Here is a 20904-nt window from a genome sequence, read left to right as displayed (position 1 = left end):
TGCTTCTCTAACCAGAATTATGCGCTGCATGAGGGGTTATTAAACTGCAGTCCTTTGGGGAAACTGAGTCAAGAGCCCGCTGTGTCGCTGCTGGGGGGAACCTTTGCTCTAGCAGCTACGGATAAAGCAGTACCACATAGCACATGTCAGTTATTCATAACAAAGTGGCATTTGTACATTTGTTTGGCTCCAGTTGTTTTCAACCAGTATATGAAAATCCAGCACAAGAGCGCCATATAAGTGCATTCCAGGTGAATTAGCTGGATTTTAATGCTGACGAACCCTCCTAACCACACAGCCCATCTCCACGCAGCTGGCAGACATGAGAAAACCTAAAGAACAACTACAAATTATTCGCTGTTCTAACTCAGAGGAGGAAGACAACCCTCCCCAGAGGGCCGTGATGTTCCTCGGGACTCCCAGGGAGAACAGCCTGGTGTACATTACCTGACCTCCCAAGAAAAGGCCACAAATTACCCTCTTCTCCTGGCAGCTGAAAGCTCTCATTCCAGACTTATAAGTCATAGACTTGCAAACAGAGGCATGAAAAACCGTTTAAATAAAACTCTTGTTAAAACAGCAATTAGCAGGTTCATTACTAGCTGTCACTTAGAACAGGTCTAAGTAGCAAGGATTTTTACTCGCTTGACACCTGTTTGGGGCAGTGTTGGTGTTCTTAGCAGCAAACATCCATAGCCCCTAGTAGTTGTTTTGTAAACAAGAGACCAGTGTTTGCCTCTGCTATACTTAGGCAGACAGAAAGCGTGGGGGAGCAGCGCTTCTACTTCCAACAGCAACATGGTGAACACTTGCTAACAGTCCATCTGACTCCAAGTTTAGAGAAGGGGAAACGCGTGCAAAGAACACAGATACGATTCCAAGAGATCTCAGCAGAATTAAGAAGTTCCAAGGGCGCGTTTCTGGCAGCAGGGAGATATGGCCAAAAGCACTGATGAGATGTAGCAAGGTCTTCAGGCAGTGCTCACAAAACCACTGCCAGTCCGGGCGCAGTGACATTTGCAAAAGCTGTGCGATGTGTCATTTCCAAATGCCACGAAGCTCCCAAATTTTCATTTATTTTTGCGTGACACCAACAGCTACGCACTACCAGCTGGGGACAGAGCAAAGCAGGGAGTCACCGAGTTCTCAGGCACTGGAAGGAGCCTGGGCTGGGCTCGTAAACACCTCGTTACAGCCCACTGCCTGCCAGCTGCCAGGGGCAGACAGCAGTTGTGTGCGGCAGCAATGAGAACAAGGGTCAGAGCATTGGCATGGATGCAAACCTCTCAGGGAGCAGGATAAGGTCAAGTCCTTCCATAGGATGTTTACCCAGATGCTGGCTTTCCTCTTGTCCCAAACCCACCCCAGCCTTCCCACAGGGGGCTCTTCAGCAGCGTCCCCACGGGAGGCAGAAGCATCCCTCAGCCTCCTAAAGGCAGGCACTATATATAAACCGTACCAGCACTGACCACAGCCAGGCAATCTGTATGTGTCTCATCTCACAGTTTAGCAGCTGGGACTAACAGATTGCAGGGCTGGAAGGAGAGGGCTGCAGGGTGGCACCAAGCAACTTACAATGGGAGCAAGCCCTGTGGGGGAGCAGCAGGAGGGGATGCACGAGGAGCAAGGTGAAGAGCTCTGACAGCGTACATCACCACTGTTGCCACTCTGGGTTTGTGCCATTAAGATGCAAAGCTTGGCTAATGTTACATGCATGGCTCCAAAACTACCACTTCTTGGCCACAGGAACGTTTCTAATAACCCTGCTTCCCCACCCACAACCAGCATGGGAACTAGGAGCATACATCCAACCCTTTTCCCTGCTCTGCCACACTCATATTTCAGGATAAGCAATAGCTCATGAGCATGTGCAGCTACTAATTCCAGGAGATAAAGGAGGCGTATATTTTCAAATAAAAGAATACAGCTTTGAGGACTTGAGAACAATGAGAGGCAGGGTGACTGCCTGAAGTGCAGAAACGAAAAGCTTTTTCCTTCAGAGCAAGAAGCAGAATCAAGTAATTGTCGTTTCCAGGGAGATGGGGAACTTGGGGATCAGAGCTCAATCTGCAGTTAAATGGATTGGAAACAACTCCCTGCCAGATGCAGAAAAAAAACATGGATAAAAACACACAGGAAAATCCAGAGAGGGCGTTTTCCCAGCACTGTGCACATCTCCCTGTGTTTAGGGATGACAGACAAGCTGTAACTGTTCATGAATGCCAAGGCAGAAGTATTTCCTACGTTCTCCCACTCCTTAGACGTCTCCCACCCAACCTCCCATCACAGCAAGAACTGACAGGTATTCCAGTTTCCTCCTTTAGAGCAGGTATGCAAAAAATACCTCAAGTAAGATCTTTACCAGCCAGGCAGCCCTTCGACTTTCCACTGAGATGTTTCACAGATGCTGAAAGGCCAAAGTCTACGATTCAAGGGGAAGCCAATCCTAAGTTTTTCCCCACGGCAGAGGAAAATCCCATGACTTAGCCCAGGATGTTCTTATTTAACAGAAAAAGCTGGCGAGACACATCTGCCCCACCACAGCTGTGCAGATAAACGATGACCGTTCCCCAACAACAGAGTCACCAATGGAAAACTAGCTCTGCACCACGACACAATACTTAAATATAAAGAACCAACACTGCGTTTTCATATTGCTATCACTCGAACTTGGTAAGAAAGTGGCTGAGGTGGTCTGTCAGCATTCCTTCTAGAGCGTGATCTGATAAGCACAGCTGAGGAGCAGGGGCCGACGGGCAAACGACCTTCCAACATAACCAGTACCTTTGTGAGTGCTGTAGAGGGCTGCAAATGTCACCACAAAGAAGGTGGTGGAATATTTTCCAGCGTTAACCAGATGAAAGGCCCGTTTGTTATCGCGGTACCGGCGCAGGCACTGGATGAATCGCAACCAAGCAGGGATGCACTGGACAACTGCTCTCACTCCGTAGGAGTAGCTGTAACAAATCTGATTATCTGCAAGAAAAAAGCATCAGGGATACAGACTCAGTAACTTTTAACTTTTCTTGCATGTGAAAAAAACACGTTACCATTTATTTATTACGATCTTTGAAAGATGGAGCAAAGCATGAACACAGATCGAACAACTGGGGTGAGAGGCAGCTACACAAACACAGCACCATGTCACACATGAAGCCTGAAGGTCCTCTTGTTAAGGAAGCAACCAAGAAAATCCCAGCTCTAAGTGCAACCCCCCAAGCATACCATATTTTTCTGCAGTCTTGCTCAGCACATTTAAAACAAATGCTTGTTTCTTACTCAAACTAACGGAGACAGCTTCGTTAGCTGATAGTTATTCTGAAGCACTTTATTCCAGGGTTTGGAGGACAAGTCATTATCCACGCAGTTGCTTTATAACTTGTTCTTTTTTTTTTTTTAAAATAAGATAAATACGTAGTTAATTCCAACACTGTCATAAATGGAAGATAAAGATCAGACAGATTGGAAAAACAAAGCGAACGCTGATGCTTATTGAAGCATGCTGCAATCTCTCTTAGCAAGTGTCAAAACCATCAGACAACACAATTTGCCAGCAGTCACTGATTAAAATGGAAAGAACACAGCCTGATGCAGTAGGAGCCAGGTATGGCTTTGCCACTGGGAAGGCCAAAGTCAAAATTCACACACCAGCTCTGTGACTTCCATGGCTAGAAAGGAGAGAGGCAGAGCACGCACCACCCTGCTCTTATAGCATCGAATGTGACAAATAAGGGCTTCTGAGGAAGTTTCTCAATTCTCTCTTGCTTCAGGCTATGCTGATGGAGCCTTTTAGAACCAGGCTACAGCACTGAAAATGGTGGTTAACAACCTCACGCAACTCGTTTTTGTGCTAAGCAACAGCAACAGGCTAAAAGCAAATACGTGGTTAAACCACTGAAATGAAACAACGCCAGGAAAATCGTTTTGTCTTTCCAATCAATAAGTGCTCTAACATCCTCTGATGAATGTGCAAGTCAGGCCAAACGACTGGGTTAGGAAACGAGCACTGATGTGAAATTCCATTTCTCTGGATGGAAGCAAGAAGTGGGAGAATCTCTCCAATGCCACGCTTATAAGAAAGGCCAGTTATTTCAGTTCCGTGTCGTTAGTTGGCCCCTTCAAACCAGCTGCCTAAGAAGTTGCCTTGCTTGGTATTTTTCAGGTCATTCTGACAGCGCTCACAAGGCTGTCAGCATTTCTCTACCTGTATTTGCCAGAAGCCCATCGCTGTCCGTCCACTGAACCTCGAAGCTGTAGAAGCAAATCATATATTCCAGATCCATGAGTATTACAACCAGGCTGTTGAGCTGATCAGCCAGCCAGAAATCTGCAAAGCCCACCTTGTGGAAGGGAGCAGTGAACACTCGAAACTGTTGAAAGAAAAAGGGATAATTTGTGTGACATGTTAGCAAAGACCCATCAGCAGCAACAGAACATCACAGCATCGAACAAATACGGGAATTAAAAAAATACTTGCAGATCTGTTGCTGATCTTTTGCTCCTGCTAAAAAAAAGAAAGATAACTGTCTCCCTATTTCAAGTACAAATAGAATTCCTGCTTCCAGACTTTTAATTCTCCTCCTGTGCTTAACTTAACATCCACTCCAACTTTTCATTTTCCCAACCAAGCTCGCAGTCTCCATGTAAGAACTCTTCCCAGTGCTCCTCATGCTGACCAGGCACTTCAGGTGCTTTCTTTCAGCCACATGTTAACTTAACTGATGTCCATCAGACTTAATGTCAGTCAGATAAGAGACCCATAACTTGGCCCTTAATCTGACCGTGTCTCAGTGTACTTAACTGTTCTTTGGCGTTCAGAGTTGTACCAGTGAGTACCATAATTCAGCTGGATCTCCCAAACCCTCCAGCACCGAAGAGTTAAACAGAGAGCAGAGGAGATCCTATTAAGTGTCAGTTAAACTCCCTCTTCATCCCAGTCCACTTTCCCTTGCTACATTCAAACCAGCCAGCTTTCACGGTCCATTACCTTCGATTACAACTCTCTCTACCCAGTTAGTTATAGCTACTAACGGCCAATTTCTCAAAGAGACAGCCCCAGCACCATCCTGTAGTTCAGAGATTTATGAACCTTTACATTAATGAAAGCACAGGCTAACAATGATCTTTTATACTGCTCTCCTTATTAACCTAAAAGATAACACCCTTATGGAAACCCAGGAAAGGACTGACACGTTCCCAGCTCGGCTAGTAATGCCCAATTTAAGGTTCTATATTTCGAAGCCAAGGAAGGGATCAAGACTTTGAGGCATTAAATAGCAGATGGAGACCTTGACCCAGAAAGCTCCCGTGCTCAGGTAGGACAGCACCTATTACAAAGGCTTGAGTGTGAGGGATGGCTGCTCTCAAAGCAGCCCTGGCGTGGAAGCACTGCTGCAGAGATCAGAGAAGGTGCAGCAGCCTTCTTTCTCATACAGACCATCCTCCCTTTTACGAGCAACCCCTTATACCATCTGGTTATCTTTACCCGTAGAATTTTTTTTTCCTAACAGTTTAATACACACAACATCTTTATCTCTAAATTGGGGTCCTATGGATTTGGATGGTGGACCATCCAGTGGATAAAGAATCGGTTGGGTGGTTGCAGCCAGAGGGTTGTGGTCAATGGCTCTGTGCTCAGGTGGAGGTTGGTGACAAGCAGCGTCCCCCTGGGGAAGCTGGAGCTCTTCAGTATCTTTATCAATGGCATTCACAGAGGGATTAAGTGTACCTTCAGCAAATTTGCACCAAGCTGCACAGTGCAATTGAAGCAGCAGAAGGAAGGGAAGCCATCCAGGGGGCCCTGGACAGGCTCAAAAAGTGGGTCCATGAGAACCTAAGGAGGCTCAGCAATGCCAAGAGCAAGGTGTTGCACTTGGGGCAGGGCAATCCCAGACACGTATACAGACTGGGAGAAGAACTCATTGAGAGCAGCCCTGCTGAGGAGGACTTGGAGGTCCTGGTGGACAGAAAGACGGACACGAGCCAGCAGTGTGCTCTTGCAGCCCAGAAGGCCATCAGCTCCTGGGCTGCATCAACAGAGGGGTGGCACAGGGCAGGGAAGGGACTGTCCCCCTCTGCACTGCCCTCATGACGTTCCCTTTTGGAGTACTGTGTTCACATCTGGGGCCCATAGCAGAAGAAAGATGATCTCGAAGGTCTCTTCCAACCCGAGCCATTCTCTGATTCTATGATTAATGAGAGACACTCGGACACTAGGTGATGACAGCACAGAACTTTTAAGAGAACAGAAGCTTTCCACCTAAAGGTTAGAGCAGACAAGGAGTCGCAGATATGCAGATGGCCCAGCTAAGGCCCTGCTATCCCCATCCACAATCCCCACAGACAGGAGCTGCTGTTTGAACTCCCCTAACCCCCCCAAAAAGCTACCATTTCTGACCAGGGTTGATGCACGCTGCCCCAGGCCCGAGCCAGCTGCACAGCAGGGACCAGAGAGTGTGGGCACATCCCCATTCCACAAGCAGATCCCACCTTCCCCAGCTAGGGAACCTGCAAAACCCTCAGCTGGAGATGGGCCCCAAGAATAAAGCAATAACAGCCAAGAGTCCAACTTCAGTTTCAAGCAATCGGTTGCAATTATATTTCAGCAGTTCCACAATCCAAGCGCAAACTTTCTGGTGCTGATCACTGCAGTTTCAAGCCAGTGCTGAGACAGCAGATGCTTGAGCTAGAGCTGAACACTTCCCTAGATTTTCACCTCATGCTGCTCTGCTCCCTGCAGTTGATTCCCCATTTCAGCTCCCTGCAGAAAGGCCGGTATGGAGATGCTATGCCATGCTCTGCGCTCTGATCTGATTCCTCTTGGTGAGCTGCTTCCCTCAGCCTACACAAGTGCATGCAGCACGCTCCTCTCCTGGAAGCAGAGGCAAAGAACGTTCACGTCAGCAGGGTGCCACGCAGGCAAGAAAGAAGGGATTAAACTCCCTACAGGCTAAATCACTTTTTCACCCAGAGGAAGATCAATGAAGAAGTGACCTGCAGTCCACCAGGGATTATCAACACGGATCCCGCTCGTGAGCACCAACAAGCAGCCAGTGAGCACAGGTGGATGCAGAAAGCCTCCTCACTCCATCAGGAAGTGCTGTAAAACACTGACATACCCTCCTGATTTGTTTCTAGAAAAATCAGAGGTACCAATAATGCACAGCTACACCCGATATACCAGGCTGCATTTCCGCCAGAGATGAAGCATAGTAAGTGTGAGAAGAAAATGCTCCTCGAGTCAGAGTTTGTGTGAAAAGTAGAGTTCTAAGAACTGCACTATTCACACCTCCTTTCACCCAGATAGCTGCTGGTGAGAGAAGAAATAAAATATGCCCAGACAGCCAACTGCATGAGATAAAAATTAGAGAAGCTTCACAGCTACACTGAGTGGTTTTGTCTGGTCTCTTCTCCCCTTCCCCCTTCTGCATGACACACAGAAGAATTTTGTCATCTTCTACCATAATAGCAATCTTGCATTTTGATGAAGCTTTTCTCCCCAGGAGACCTTGGGATGAATTGGCTTCCGCATACATCTGTGTTGCAGGCTGCAGCAAGGTCTAGAGATGGAGCAGGCTCTGGGAACTAAGCACAGCTACTAACAGTTCTGTGAAGACTGAGGATCTTACCCTGTGAAGATATTAGGGTAAATTAGCACAGAGATTGCTTACAGTCAGATCACTGGCAGTACTTTTCCTAGCACCGAGGGACAGCAGGAAGACTAATGAGGCTTGGGAATAAAGGAACATTTGTGAGAGGTGGCTGAATGCTGGAAGGCAAAAGGGGAGAAACCAAAATAGCTGTAACTTAGCAAATCAAATAACAGGGCTAAAGAGGTTAACTACTTGTACGTATACCTGCACGCACACACTTGAAGCATGACTCTATGCTTCATCTTTGCCATGCTCCAGACAAAGTTAATTGTCTTAATTGGCACTAAAATGATTCTACGAATAATGTCAGCCAGCCCAATTCCCCTCTGCTGAATGCTCTCAGAGTAGTTCCAGCAGGAACAAGATATCAGGGGAACCAAAGTGACTGAGGTTAATTTAAAAGGGCCTGCAGGGTGGGGACAAACATGTGAAACAGCCATTTTGGAAGAAACTGATGAGCCATCCAACGAGTCTGAAAACAATTCTATTGGACTCCCACCTGCAACTGGTACATCAAAGTAGCATGGATACCTACACTCGTTATTTACCAGACTTAACTTACCAAGAAAACAGGAGCTGGGTCTAAAATAAGGTCTTCTAACATCACAAAAGATTTGCTGGAAACAGTAACCTGGAAGCAGTAACCTTTGCAAAGATTCCCTCTCCATCAGTGAACCCCCTCCACATTGGCAATGCCCAGCTGCACTGAGAAGCATTCATATCACCTTGTCCTCCAGCCCTGTAACCCCTAGCAAACTGTTTTGCTACATCAAGGGACATGTTACATACAGCTGTCTATGTGAAGATTAACTAGTAACTACCTGCAACATGAAGATAACAACAGTAGAGGCAAACAGAAATAGCAAGTAATAAGTTGCAGTAATTATTTATCAGGTCTGCTCTGTGCATACATAGGTACAACGGTAAAACATCCCTCTGTGCTGAAGATTACTGATGCTTGCACATATTTCAACTGCTACAGCTTAGCCACAGCTTTTTAATCTTTTATTTATCTATTTTATATTTTGAGACTTACCAATAGTTTGAGCAGCCAAAAACGGGACTTGTAATACAAGGTTTTGGTGGGGTTGATGAGAAAAAGCAACATGCAGCCATACAAGATGAGTGGATTCACCTGCATAGGGATGTAGATGAATTTACCATATATACATGCCAGCAGGCTGAGGCACCACAAAACCCCCAGAAATCCAGCAATCTGCAGAAAGACAGACAACATACAGAGATACCTTGTGAAAAAATAATTCCAAACCCCACAATGAATTCTCATCATAAGAAAATAATAAGTGCGCAACCCTGTAACGTAATCAGACTTCAGCAACTTCCTCCTCTAATTGTGTTAGAATTCCTCGCCAGGAAACGGTGCAGGACTTATCCTCCTGATGCACACAGCTCAGCCTCTGCTAACAGTCTGTGCTGTTTACCTCAAAGAGATGTTGATGGGACAGGTTGCTGCGGGGATTGAGCTCGAAGATGAGGACATGATTCACACCAGCCTGTCTCCAGCCGTACGTGTTGATACCCAGGAGAAAGAGGAATTCTATCAGGAGAAAGCCACCTCGATAGATTCTCACCAGTGGCCACACATCTGGTCCATCTATAAAAGCCACACCTGACAAAGAAAAAGATGAAAGGGCCTTAATGATAGCGCGAGTCACGCCACAAATCAAGCCTGCGCTCCGCTTCCTGGCTCTGGCTCTCAGATACTCAGCCACAGCCCAGGAAAGCATGGCCTGCTTGTCATTCACCTGCATATTCTAGCAGCTGGAGGACCTTCTGCCTAACCTATCCGAGGATTTATGAGTATTCTGGGGAAAATTCTCTCTCCAGCTTGTGCAGTCAGGTCATTAGCAGCATCTCAAGTCCTCCGTCTCACACCGCGGGCTCAAGGGACAGCACTAAGCATAAATCATCACTACACCCACTTACACATTCTGCTTTAACGGAGAGGAAATCTCACCAGACAGAGATACAAATATTTCAGCTGCCCACAAAACCAAGCAGCACAATTTACAGCATTTACAGCAACGCTGAACTGCGTCCGATCACTGAAGTAGGTACAGCCAGAACGTAATACATATTCATAACCAGCAATATAGTTGCCAGCCGCACCCAAACAGAATATCCAACACAAGGCAGCAATATGGGAAAGTCTGTCCCTTGCTTTGTTCAGTCTTTGGGGTTTTGGAAACGACCTCAAACAACGAGCAGCCCTGTAAGGCAGCGCTCCGTCCAGCTGAGTCCCCTTGCAGAACACTGCACCTCCGCTGCCTGATAGAGGTTTGATGAGAAGAGCACATACAATTGTCCTCATCCCCAGTTCTAGATCCACTGAGTATTTTTCATTCATAAGCATTTTAAAGGGAGAAAAGAACAGGCACTTTTCACAGAACTACAGACTATCAGTTTCAGGCAAACAGAGCCCAAGCTTGGACAGAAATGAGAGCTGCACTGAAGAAGCTGAAAGAAAGGAGTCTTGAGCATGAAATTGCTAAAGCATGCATTTCAAATTTTTTATCTGAAATGTCTGCAGCTGCTACCAAACCCAGAGTAGCCCCAAAATACTGAATCAGACATGCAGAAGTTACCACGCAGACCAGAACAGATACGCTTTTATTTGAGACAGAACAGCCAGACGAGGCTTATTCTGCGGTGAGCACAGCTCAATACATTATAGCATGTGGTGGGGACTCCCTCACTGCCCTGGGCAGCCTGCTCTAGAATTAAACGTGGAGGTTGGCAGCCCTACCTGCAGCAGGGGGGTTGGAGCTTCGTGAGCCTTGAGGTCCCTTCCAACGCAAGCCATTCTATGATTGGCCACATTCCCCCATGAAGAAATGCTTCCTGATGCTCAATCTAAGCCCCAGACAGCACTGATACGGTTTACTACTGTGGCCATGGCATAATGTTGCTTCACAAGTTCTACACAAACAACTCTGAAATCCTATCTTAGTGAATCATATCATAAAAACAATTTGGCAAAAGTAGCATAGAGGTTAGCAACGTAATGTCCAATTAAAAGTAAATAACTTGCAGCTAGCATGCAGCTTTTGCTCAATATGTGAAGTAACTGAGAGATACCAGATTCATGTCTGCTGATACAAACATACCAATTATTTACACTAGTTTAGCAACATCTGCTTTAGAGGTGTAATCATTTTTATGAATTCCTGCTCACAACCGTGTCTCTTTTTTGTTCTTAATACTGAGATAAAATGAGCATTACAGGCTTCAGTCCTATTTGCATCTTGTAGACCAAACATGAAAGTTACACCAAGAAAAAAGGCTGATGAATAAAGAACAGCTCCTACACATTCACTGGAGCCTTCATACAGACGGGTCAACTTTCTAACTCTACTATACAAAAGGGAAGAGCAAACAGCTTCTGAAACAGAAATTTTATCCCAGGAGATGTTCAGATCCAATTACAGAAACATCTGATTAAAAATTCTCTCAAATCAAAACACAGACACAGGCTTTCCCAAATGCAAGAGCTGATATGTTGATTTTCTGTTGCACTGCTTACGTAAGTTACACTACTGAAATCACACACACCACAGTAAGGCTGCTTGTGATGAAGCCCCACATCTGGATCTAGAATACCGACCTTCCTTTTACTCCAGTGAGAGCTCAAACTTGGACAGATCAAAGTAGAATAAAACCAAGGCCACTGTCATGATAAATAAATTCTTCCTGATACCCAGTCTGAACCTCCCCTGGCACAGCTTTGTGCCATTCTCATGCATTCCTAATGAAAATTAAGAAAGACACGGTATTCACATGGCTATACATACGTTCTATTCTCTGTTGTGAATCATTGCTATGCAAAAGTTCTACGAACACCTCACTCAAGAAAGGAAGAGGAATGTATGTTCACAGAACAAGCACCTTGTCTTTATACATGGATGCTGCACTTCCAGAACATCCTTTCAAGAGTAAGGAGGAAACCAGGAGGAGAAAATCACCATCCATTCGAGTCCAAAATCCACGTAGGTAACACAAGAAGGACGTGATCTATTACTGAGCAGCAATAATTCACAACCGCGTGACCTGACCCAGGCTGATCTAACCCAGCTCAGATGAGCCTCATCTAACCCAGATGAGCCAACCAGCTCAGCTGCAAGCCCCTGCTAAGAGACAAGAACACATCCACACCAGGGTGTGGGAGCCAGCTGGGTCCTGCTGAACATACCCACCTGAAAGTATGACAGTCACGTTCAGTGCAACAAACAATCCACAGAAAAATCCAACCCTGAATGTAGTCCAGGCTGGTACAGGCTGTGAACAAAGCAATGGGGGAATTATGGGGGATTAAAAAGGTTATCAGCAAAATCAGATCCATTCACAGAATACATTTTAAATCAGGGATGCAGTCTCATCTCAGACTGCACTCTTCCTCTTTGAAATGCAGCACTGAAATTGTTGCATAACATTTTTACCTATCTTGACGCTGTGCTGAAGCAGAGCTGGGGCCTCTCAGCAGCTTTTAAGATGTAAGCATACATTATAATTAGCACAAATTTCTCTTTATTATTCACCTCATACCTATGTTACCGTGCCTACAATCTGCAGGCTGTTTCCATATCTTCTGGAACTAAAGCAGAATATGCGACTACCCTGCCCTCACAGTTTATGGAGCATGCTCACATCCATGTATTTTCACTACTTTTGAATCTAATTTGGCAACTTGTCAAGTCGCTGAAGCTTAGCTCAATCAATTGTTTACCTGAGCTGCTCCCAAAGGTGGAACACGCAAACGTTTCATAGCCTTCTGTCTGTCCCCATCTTCTAACTCGTTGGTCACCACTTCCTAAGGAGATAAAGACACACATCACAGAAGTTCATTCTAACAGTAAGTACAGGATACTGCATTAAAACAAAAAGTAACAGTTGATTTCCAAGTTATATTTGATGTCTGGTTCAACGTTCTTCCAATACATGGTAACAAAGATAGGAAAAGCTTCCTATGATGTATCCAGTTACCATCACCTGGTAAGGTAATGACACTGTGAGTTTCTCAGAGTGAAAAGCTGCCAGCTAAAGACAAACTTAAACAAATGTGTGCAAGCAACGCCAGAAATCAGTGGCACACTAATTACTAGTTGCCCTAGTGGTGAACACAAGCTACATCCAGATGCTACAGGAATCAGCAGCGAACAAGAAACCATTGCTTTCTAGCTGCAATAGGAGCAGCACACAGAGCAGCATCTTCACCTCTGTTTCAGAGATGAGCTGGTTGATCTTCTTGCAGGTGTAGAAGGGTGCCACCTCCACCTCGGCCACGCGCCACTCTGCCCCTCGTGTTGTCTCCAGGTTCTTGTCATGCTTCTTCAAGATCTTGCGGAAGCCAGTGAAGTTCAGGTTCTGCAGACGAGGGAAACAGTTACTGCCTTTGAACCTCAGCTTGGTTATTTGCCACAGCTAGCAAGAAAAGGAATAACGAACGGTCTTTGGACCTACTCAAAACTCATAAGCCTAACTTTTCTCCAACATGCTCTGCTTGCATAGGAACCTGACTGTGTGCATCCCAGGTCCCGCAGCTCAGCCACAGGTCTCTGCAAAAGCAGTAGTTGGAATGAGCTCTTAAAAACAGCCACAGAAAGAGCGTGTTTTGGCTCAAATCCCCCAGGGGAAGGCACACATTAATCTTTTCAAGGGCTTTTCCCCACTGGAGAGAACCAGGCTACCGATTTCTGGTTTCTCCAAACCTTCCAAGTTCTCAGAATAAGCACATTATAGAAGGGAAATCCTCATACAGCTGCATATGAAATCCAGCCAAGTGCAGCCCCAGGACAGCACGTTCTTCCCCACCACACCCCACCCCACTACTACAAAACCAGCCTGCTAGGCCTGCAGACACAGGAGGTGAGATAAGCAGAGGACACCACGCTAAAGCAGGAAAGATAAAGGTTGATTTCCAAGCTATGTGCTAAGCCCTGACCCAAGACTCTCCTAACGCCCAGTAACAAAGATAGGCAAAGCTCAGCACACCGCATTAAGCAGCAACTGCTGTGACAGGATGCATCTGAAATACTGTACTTCATTGCACAGAAAATGCAACTCGAAAGGCTCTATGTCCCCTTCAGACAGCAGTGACACATGCAAGAGTCACTTCAAAACAAGCTCAGAAATTAGCTTGGAAAGAAAAACACAGAAAACAGCAGAATCCAATACCCTGGGGAGAAGCACCAACTACTCACTGAAATTATTTCCAATCTAATTACGCTGTGAGTGATTTAGTACCAGACCCCTGCCATAGGTGGGGAAATGAGGCTAGGGAGATGGGAGCAGGAAGCCAATGCATTACTGATCTGCATTATTGCAGACAACAGACTTTAATTACTCTCCATTGGAAAAGCCAGCATTGTAACTCATGGAGAGCAGATCACCGTTTCATAAATTTGAAATGAAAAAGATGCAACAAAATGCTGATTTGGGGCAGAGGTTTTTTTCACAGCCTGAACTGGCACCATTGATTCATGCACTAGCAGGACTTATAGCCTGACTGGTGTCCTCAGGGCACAGTGGCATCCCTCCTGGTGCCACCTCACACAACCAGTGTCGTGCACTCAGTCACACGTTCTGCTTGTCCTGCTATTCAAGATGCTTCACTTGGCACAGGGCTTTCTCCAGGCCCGACTTCCATTTCTGCTGGATACTACTTGTATTTATTGAAGTCAGCTGACTAATGGCATGCTTTGCCATTAAAGGTGAAAAAACAGTGCAACTTGTGCAATAATATTATGCAACATCAAGTAGGATGAAGCAGCAGGCTTGCAATCTTTGCTCATATGCCTAGTTAGGAAATGCACCAACGAGGCAAATGCACAGCACTCCAGTGAGACCGAATCAGCCTCAATTATTTGCCCCACGAGTGCAACATATTAATTAATTTCTCAAGGTTTGTTTGCTGTAAAACACAGTATTTTATACTATCTACGTGGCTTCACTCTATTTCCTGCACGAAGGAAGACATAACCCCAGCTATGCCATCCTCCCAGCAGGCCAACCTCTTCTTTCTCTAAAACATGAAGCTACTGAATATTTCTAATTCTTACATTCTAAGCTCAAAGGTGCTTAAAATCAATGTTATGGGATTTGGCTTTAGTATATGTATTCCTTGTCCTCAACTTCAAGACCAATTGGAACAGACTTTCTCATTCTCTTTGAAGATACGCCATAGAAGGAAGCTCTGCTCCTTTCGGAGAGTGAAAGCTATCAAATCCAGATGGGTTTTATGCAAATGTTTAGCATACACACAGTGCTCCTGGACTCACGGTAGCACAAGACAAAAAGGTAAGTGTGCAGGATGCCTTTTTTCATTGATGTAGAATAGGAAAGGATTTGTCAGAGGAATGACCTTTGTCACCTCCTGTTGAGTTTTGTCCATACTACACAGTGGTATTCAAGTATTTCTTACAGCAAAAAGACTCCTGGCATTACTAGTAAGGACTAGTAAGGACAGATCTAGCAAATTTAAGTCAAAGACTCTATTTTAAACCATTCTTATTTAATGAGGTAAAACAAATAAACACAGTGAGATATTTAAAAGCAGAGCAAGTCCAGAAAAAACAAAACAAAAACCCACCAAGATCTTAATACTTCTAGAATTTTGGAACAAAATCACTGTCTGCAATACTTATCACGTCCCCTCATGCTACATGTAGTCCAACTACAACTACAGATTTGTTTCCTCATACTTCTTTCAAGGCAAAAGAGCCTGCGTCCTACAGAATTACAAACATTTTATTAAAGTGGATGTTTTAACAAGAAATTCTGATATAGCAAGGTCAGAGTCACTGCCATGGTAACACCAAGAGGAAACATTACGCTAGCATTTCAAGTTCCATTACAAACATTAGATAAAAGAGCTCCCTCCCCACCTTCCCAGCTCTAACCCTGCATAGAACAACACAGCACCAAATTATGAGGCCCCAGAGTGACTGCATGTTGTGACCGTGCCAAGAGTGCTGGGCTCAGAGAGCTCAGAAAGAGCTCTGAGGTCCTTCTGCAGGTCAGCAAAGTGCTTCCAGCTCAGCACAACACTATAACAAGTACGTTGCTGGCTGCTAGGCATTGGCCCTTTCTTTAACTTAAGCCAGGGTCCCTAAGGCAAATTGGCTTGAATGAGACAACTGAAGGCAACGCGAGCACAAAGACGTGTAGACGCAGAGCTTTCTCAAAGTGCTTCCCTCTGTGAGTACCTGATAGTTCTGCAGTAAGATGAGGCTGAGGTAGAGCTCGCTGAAGGCCAATTTCAGGTCTTTGATATTCCTATGCTGGACACGCTCCTCGTGGGACAGGTGGAAGACTGGCTTTCTGCGCCGTGGCAGCGCGGAAGCCCCACTGGCTTCTTTCTGTGCATCCAACGTTGACTGTAACTCCGTCCGAAGAGTAGTGAATCTGCGCTGAGCTTCTGCAAGCTTTTCTGTTGGGAGGGGAAGGAAAAAGGCAGGTGAGTGGGCAGCAACTCGCCCATCAGACCTGTAAAGGAAAGCACGGTTATTTCCCCAAACAATACGTCTGCAGGTAAATATCTCTGCATAGAATAACCTACTGCGTGGCCTTACCTACCAAGTGCTAAATTCAGCAGAGGATTTTGAGGATCTGCACATCCACTACCGGCCACGTGGTTGCTACCACTTTATACGACAGCAAAGAAATCAAAGAAGAAACACATTTCATGTGCATGACTGGATTTTGGAGCTTGGAGAGCAGCTCAACCCCTCTGGCAAGCTCCCAGTAACAGATGCAGCTCCCGCTTTGATCAGCAGCTACGAGGCTGCTGGCATCTGTACACAATCTGCAATCACCACTTACCCCTCCTTTCCCTCAGTTGCATTGCACCAGTTAGAAGCACTGTCTCATTAGTTAGCAAATAAAGGGGCTGCCAACCTGAACTTATCTCGAAAACACAACAAAACGATAGCTAAGGAACTATTTTCCAAACTGAAAGATAAGGATCAGGAAAAAACATCACACCAAGGAGCTGATAAAATAACTCCTCAAGTTCCAGCTTGGAAGAACAGCCACTTGCATGGCCACGGCTACGCTTAAGAACTGCTAACAGCCACAAGGAGCCCATAGCAGCTCACAGCAACCCTGTCCAGAGTGCATTCAGGACAGGCTCTCTCAGACCTCCCTGCATTACACTGACTTAGATTATAACAAGGATCCTCTCTGGAGGGTCCCAAACACAAACCAGAACTGGCCACAAATGGAACCTTAACACTTCAACAGGCGTTTCTCTGCTGGAACGATCCACAGATGTTCCTATTTTTTGTTTCTTTTCAATCGGGTCTAAGTTTACTCGAGAGAAGTCCAAATAATCACAAACTGTTTATCAAATCAGATCTATTTAATGGCAGGTTTCCTTCCTGCAGAGGCAGAATAATAGCCTGGGGAATTAAGACTGCGTTTGATGGAAGCCAACAGTTTCTGAGCACACAGCACAAGGCAGTGCTCAGAGCAGAGCCTTCAGGACAGGAAAAGGAGGGGAGGAGGAAACGAAACAGAAGGATTAGCTTTCCTGCCAGCAGGCAATATTTATTGTCATAGAGACAAGTGTCTAACAAGCCATACAGTGAGCTCATAATAAATAGCAAGTCGCAGGTCATGATGCAAGCCACCACCTGCCTGGAGTTATAACAGAGCCCAACATGGCATGCTTCTGACATGGACAAGACAAAGAACATTCCTGCACCGGTTGCCCTACGTAGCTTCACGTTAACAACACTAATAAGGGGTTTCCATACTATTCCAGTCACACTGCTCTCCTGCAAGTAAAAGACTTATTTAAATCTTTTCACAAGAGATTTTCAAATTGCACATGTTTGCTCCTATAACTTTTTGAAATGACAGCAAATTGAAAAAATCCTATTCTGTATTATTAATGTCATTCTATACAATGAGGGAAGGGATGTGGGTGAATATGTACTAGCAGGTCTTCATTAGGGAAAATTATCATGTGCACTGTGCATATGAATTGAGAGAACTTCTTCCATGGAGCCTAGCTTGTAGCACACAGCATCTCCTACTAGAACAGCTGAAACAGCTCAGAAAGTGGCTCTGGGCAGCCTGGTCTGGTGGTTGGCGACCCTGCACATAGCAGGGGGTTGGAACTGGATGATCATTGTGGTCCTTTGCAACCCAAGCCATTCTGTGATTCCATGAAAGTCAGACAAGTCTCTGAGCATAACAACAATGGTATTTTCTGATACAGCAGTCAGGGTAAAACTCAACTGAGAACTGTTCTGAGTTTAGGCAGGGACATACGAATTGCACATAGGAAAATGCCTACAGACTCAAGTAAGCAACCCAGCTGGCCCAACAGAGTCTAGCTACAAATCTCCTCTGGCCCTGTCCTTCCTTGTACCCACCATGGCTCCATCAAAACAGGTCCACAGAGCAAGGACAGCTGGCACAGCCAGCCCAAGGGAAGTTTGCTTCCCTACATGGAAGCTGAAGAGAGGCAAGCAGCAATTACACTTAGTGCATCTATTATGCTTTTAGCTATTCTTGTGTTCACCACCCAGACTCTGCCTGCAATAAAACAGCTAGCAATAAAGTCATACTAGGTGGTTATTAAAATACTTTGCACAATTCAACTTTGTTATCTGATCAAAATAAAAGGAGAAGGCTACCATGAAGTGCTGCAAAAGCCTGTTTAATGCAAGATGCCAATAAATCAAGAACACACTGAGAGAAAGTATGGCAGCAGTCAGTACCTCATTGTACCCATATTTAAACTCTTTTCCAGTTGAAAACCCATTTCAAGCATTACCAAAAGAGGCAGAAAGCCAGCTGAGATGTAATGGTGGGTGGAACTAAAGCACCCCAGTACAAAGCCTTTTGTAGCAATATTACAGGGCAAATTTCCGACTATTCCATTCTGATGTTTATTTTCCAAGGGTGGGAACGCAAACTTTCTTGGGGAAAACAAACAATAGCACTTTGAAATTTACACCATTATGTTTTTACCCAAATTTACTAACTGGGATTGTGTATACAGCCAGTGACAAACTGCTTCTGACTGATCTATCCCAGAACGTAGCAAAAGCTGGGATTAGGTGCTTTAAAACCTGTTGGAAGTGTCAAGGCAGACAAGTGGACACACACAGGCAAGATCACAGTAGATCCTTCTGCAAAAGCTCTGAAAACCCCAATGAGGGAGCTCTGCAGTTGCCTAAACACACAGAGGAGACTGTCACCACGGATGAGGAAATGCACCCTATATGTAAGCTGCCACTTAAATTTAAGAGCACCTTCAAAGTTCAGTAGGATGCTATTACAAAGAAATGAAAGTGCCTGTCCTTCATTGTCTTCCATTCAAAAACCATGGTTTGGTTCCACGTCTGTGATTAAACCAGAGCAGTCTCCCATATAAACCTGCCCTGTAATTATCTGATGGTAGACCTTTCATGGACACTGTGCCTATTCTGAAAGCCTGGGAGCTTCAGGCTCTTTTTATGTTGCTGCATTTTCCACAAATATACACAAATAAGCACCTTACCTGAATAGAAAATGTTGATTTTGGCAAGTTCTTTCTCACAGGTTTGGAAGAACTTCTCTTCAAACGTGGCAAAACATCTTTTTACCGTGTCTTCATCTGTGTCTATAAACAAAACAGGAAAAAATAAGTTGAAACAGAAGAATATAGGAACATATTTCTAAATGGTAGAAATATTTCTGCAGGGGAAAACAATATCACCTTGTCACATGGAGAAAGAAGAATCAAGTCCAATGGGGACACGTACCTGACTGTAAAAGGAATTGCTCAAAGACTGAAGGGGAAAATCCCACAGAAGCAGTGTGTTGTCCATTGACCCAAGTTCCCATCATCGTTTCACACCCTCCATGTGCTCCTGCACATCCCACGTGCTTCATTCCTACTTCCCAGCTTGTATGACTGCACCTGCAGGGCCACCTGGGTGAAGACAGCTGCCTCCCATCTCACCAACACTAAAACATCACCCATGCTACAGTCAGGCAGTGGTGGGAGGATAAACCATGCTCCATCCCCATCTGCTTGCCCAGGGCCTTCTTGATGGACTCGCTGGCTTCAGCCACCATTCCCACCTTCTCATCACTATAACCTTCCTTCTCTTCACTACCTATCGCTCTCTTTATAGGCAGTTTAGAACAGTTTTTCAGCAAATTCTTCCAAACGCTTCAGCCACGATCCTTTTGCTGGCACTATTTCTCTGCACAGCAGCCCTCCTCCACATAGAGCTTGGAGATTTGCACTTCCAAGATGACACAGTTCTGGTAATCCACAAAACCCAAGCTGAGCCATTGCTTTCTCCTGGAGCTCTATTATCAAGACAGCGATGGGCAGCGCTGAACAACACACCTCCGAGCCAGACTCTCAGACTTCAGCAAGAGCCAGGCTATAATAAAACAGCCACTTCAAGACCTTGCTTAAACCTCTCGTGGTTGTATAATCAAGAACCAAGGACAGAACAGCTTCCTCAGCTCAACCTCTAAGCTTTCACATACAAACACAGCACCAGAGGATGGGAAACAGCTCTGCTTTGGGGCTGGTCATTCCTAAGGGCAGAGTCACAGTGGTTGCCACACCATACCCTGCAGCCCTAATGGTGAAGCCAATCCAGACTTGCCCTGATCCCACAGGTGTGGGTGGATGGAGCAAGAGAAATTAGTGCGTGGTACTCAATAGGCAGATTTTAGGCCAGCAGTTGCCTGAAGGTTTTTAAATAACTGTAATCAGAGAGTTTCAAAACAGAACTGACTTAAGGAAGGGCCACGTATTTCTGCTCCTTCCAAAATGTCACCTCATAAGGTAATGGGAAGCTCAATGTGATGCAGGGCTAAACCAACACGGTGCCAAAGAAATACCTTATTTTCTACTTTACCAATCATTTTAGGAGACAATGAATGCATAGAGCTGTTTGACTACATCCAAAGTTAAGAGAAAAAAGGGCTCCGAGGCACTATTGAGCCACTAATGAAAGACCTTCCAAAAACCTTGAGATGGGGAATTCAGGTCTCTGTTTGGTCCTCAAAACACTGCTTGACTCAGAGGAAAGCAAGGCTCTGTATAAACCATTCAACATCCTTACCCAAACACCTTCTTATAAAAGACATTTTGCAGACCACAGTGGATGCCAACTTTGAAATAAATAAATAAATAATCAAGATTTGCTGTGCAGAAAAGGTTTCCCTTCGGTAATGTTCCCACTGCAGTTCAGCAATTGAGCTGCAATAATGGACA

General features: G+C 45.2%; 1 protein-coding gene across 1 annotated transcript in view; it reads right to left on the bottom strand.

Annotated features, from left to right (window-relative positions):
• The window catches only part of XPR1 (xenotropic and polytropic retrovirus receptor 1), a 31390-nt gene extending 11648 nt beyond the window's left edge, over positions 1 to 19742 (bottom strand). The window contains exons 1-10 of the mRNA XM_019618382.2: positions 19644 to 19742; positions 19183 to 19339; positions 15875 to 16098; positions 12885 to 13034; positions 12397 to 12480; positions 11867 to 11948; positions 9095 to 9282; positions 8689 to 8868; positions 4205 to 4370; positions 2785 to 2976 (exon numbers count right to left, since the gene is read on the bottom strand). Of these exons, the coding sequence (XP_019473927.1) occupies positions 2785 to 2976; positions 4205 to 4370; positions 8689 to 8868; positions 9095 to 9282; positions 11867 to 11948; positions 12397 to 12480; positions 12885 to 13034; positions 15875 to 16098; positions 19183 to 19339; positions 19644 to 19742 (1522 nt within the window). The remainder of the gene's footprint in view (positions 1 to 2784; positions 2977 to 4204; positions 4371 to 8688; positions 8869 to 9094; positions 9283 to 11866; positions 11949 to 12396; positions 12481 to 12884; positions 13035 to 15874; positions 16099 to 19182; positions 19340 to 19643) is intronic.
• Positions 19743 to 20904: the final 1162 nt, after the last annotated feature.

The sequence above is a fragment of the Meleagris gallopavo genome, chromosome 10 (genome assembly GCF_000146605.3).
Source record: "Meleagris gallopavo isolate NT-WF06-2002-E0010 breed Aviagen turkey brand Nicholas breeding stock chromosome 10, Turkey_5.1, whole genome shotgun sequence".
Lineage (NCBI taxonomy): Eukaryota > Metazoa > Chordata > Aves > Galliformes > Phasianidae > Meleagris > Meleagris gallopavo.
This window is presented reverse-complemented; position numbering and strand designations above follow the sequence as displayed.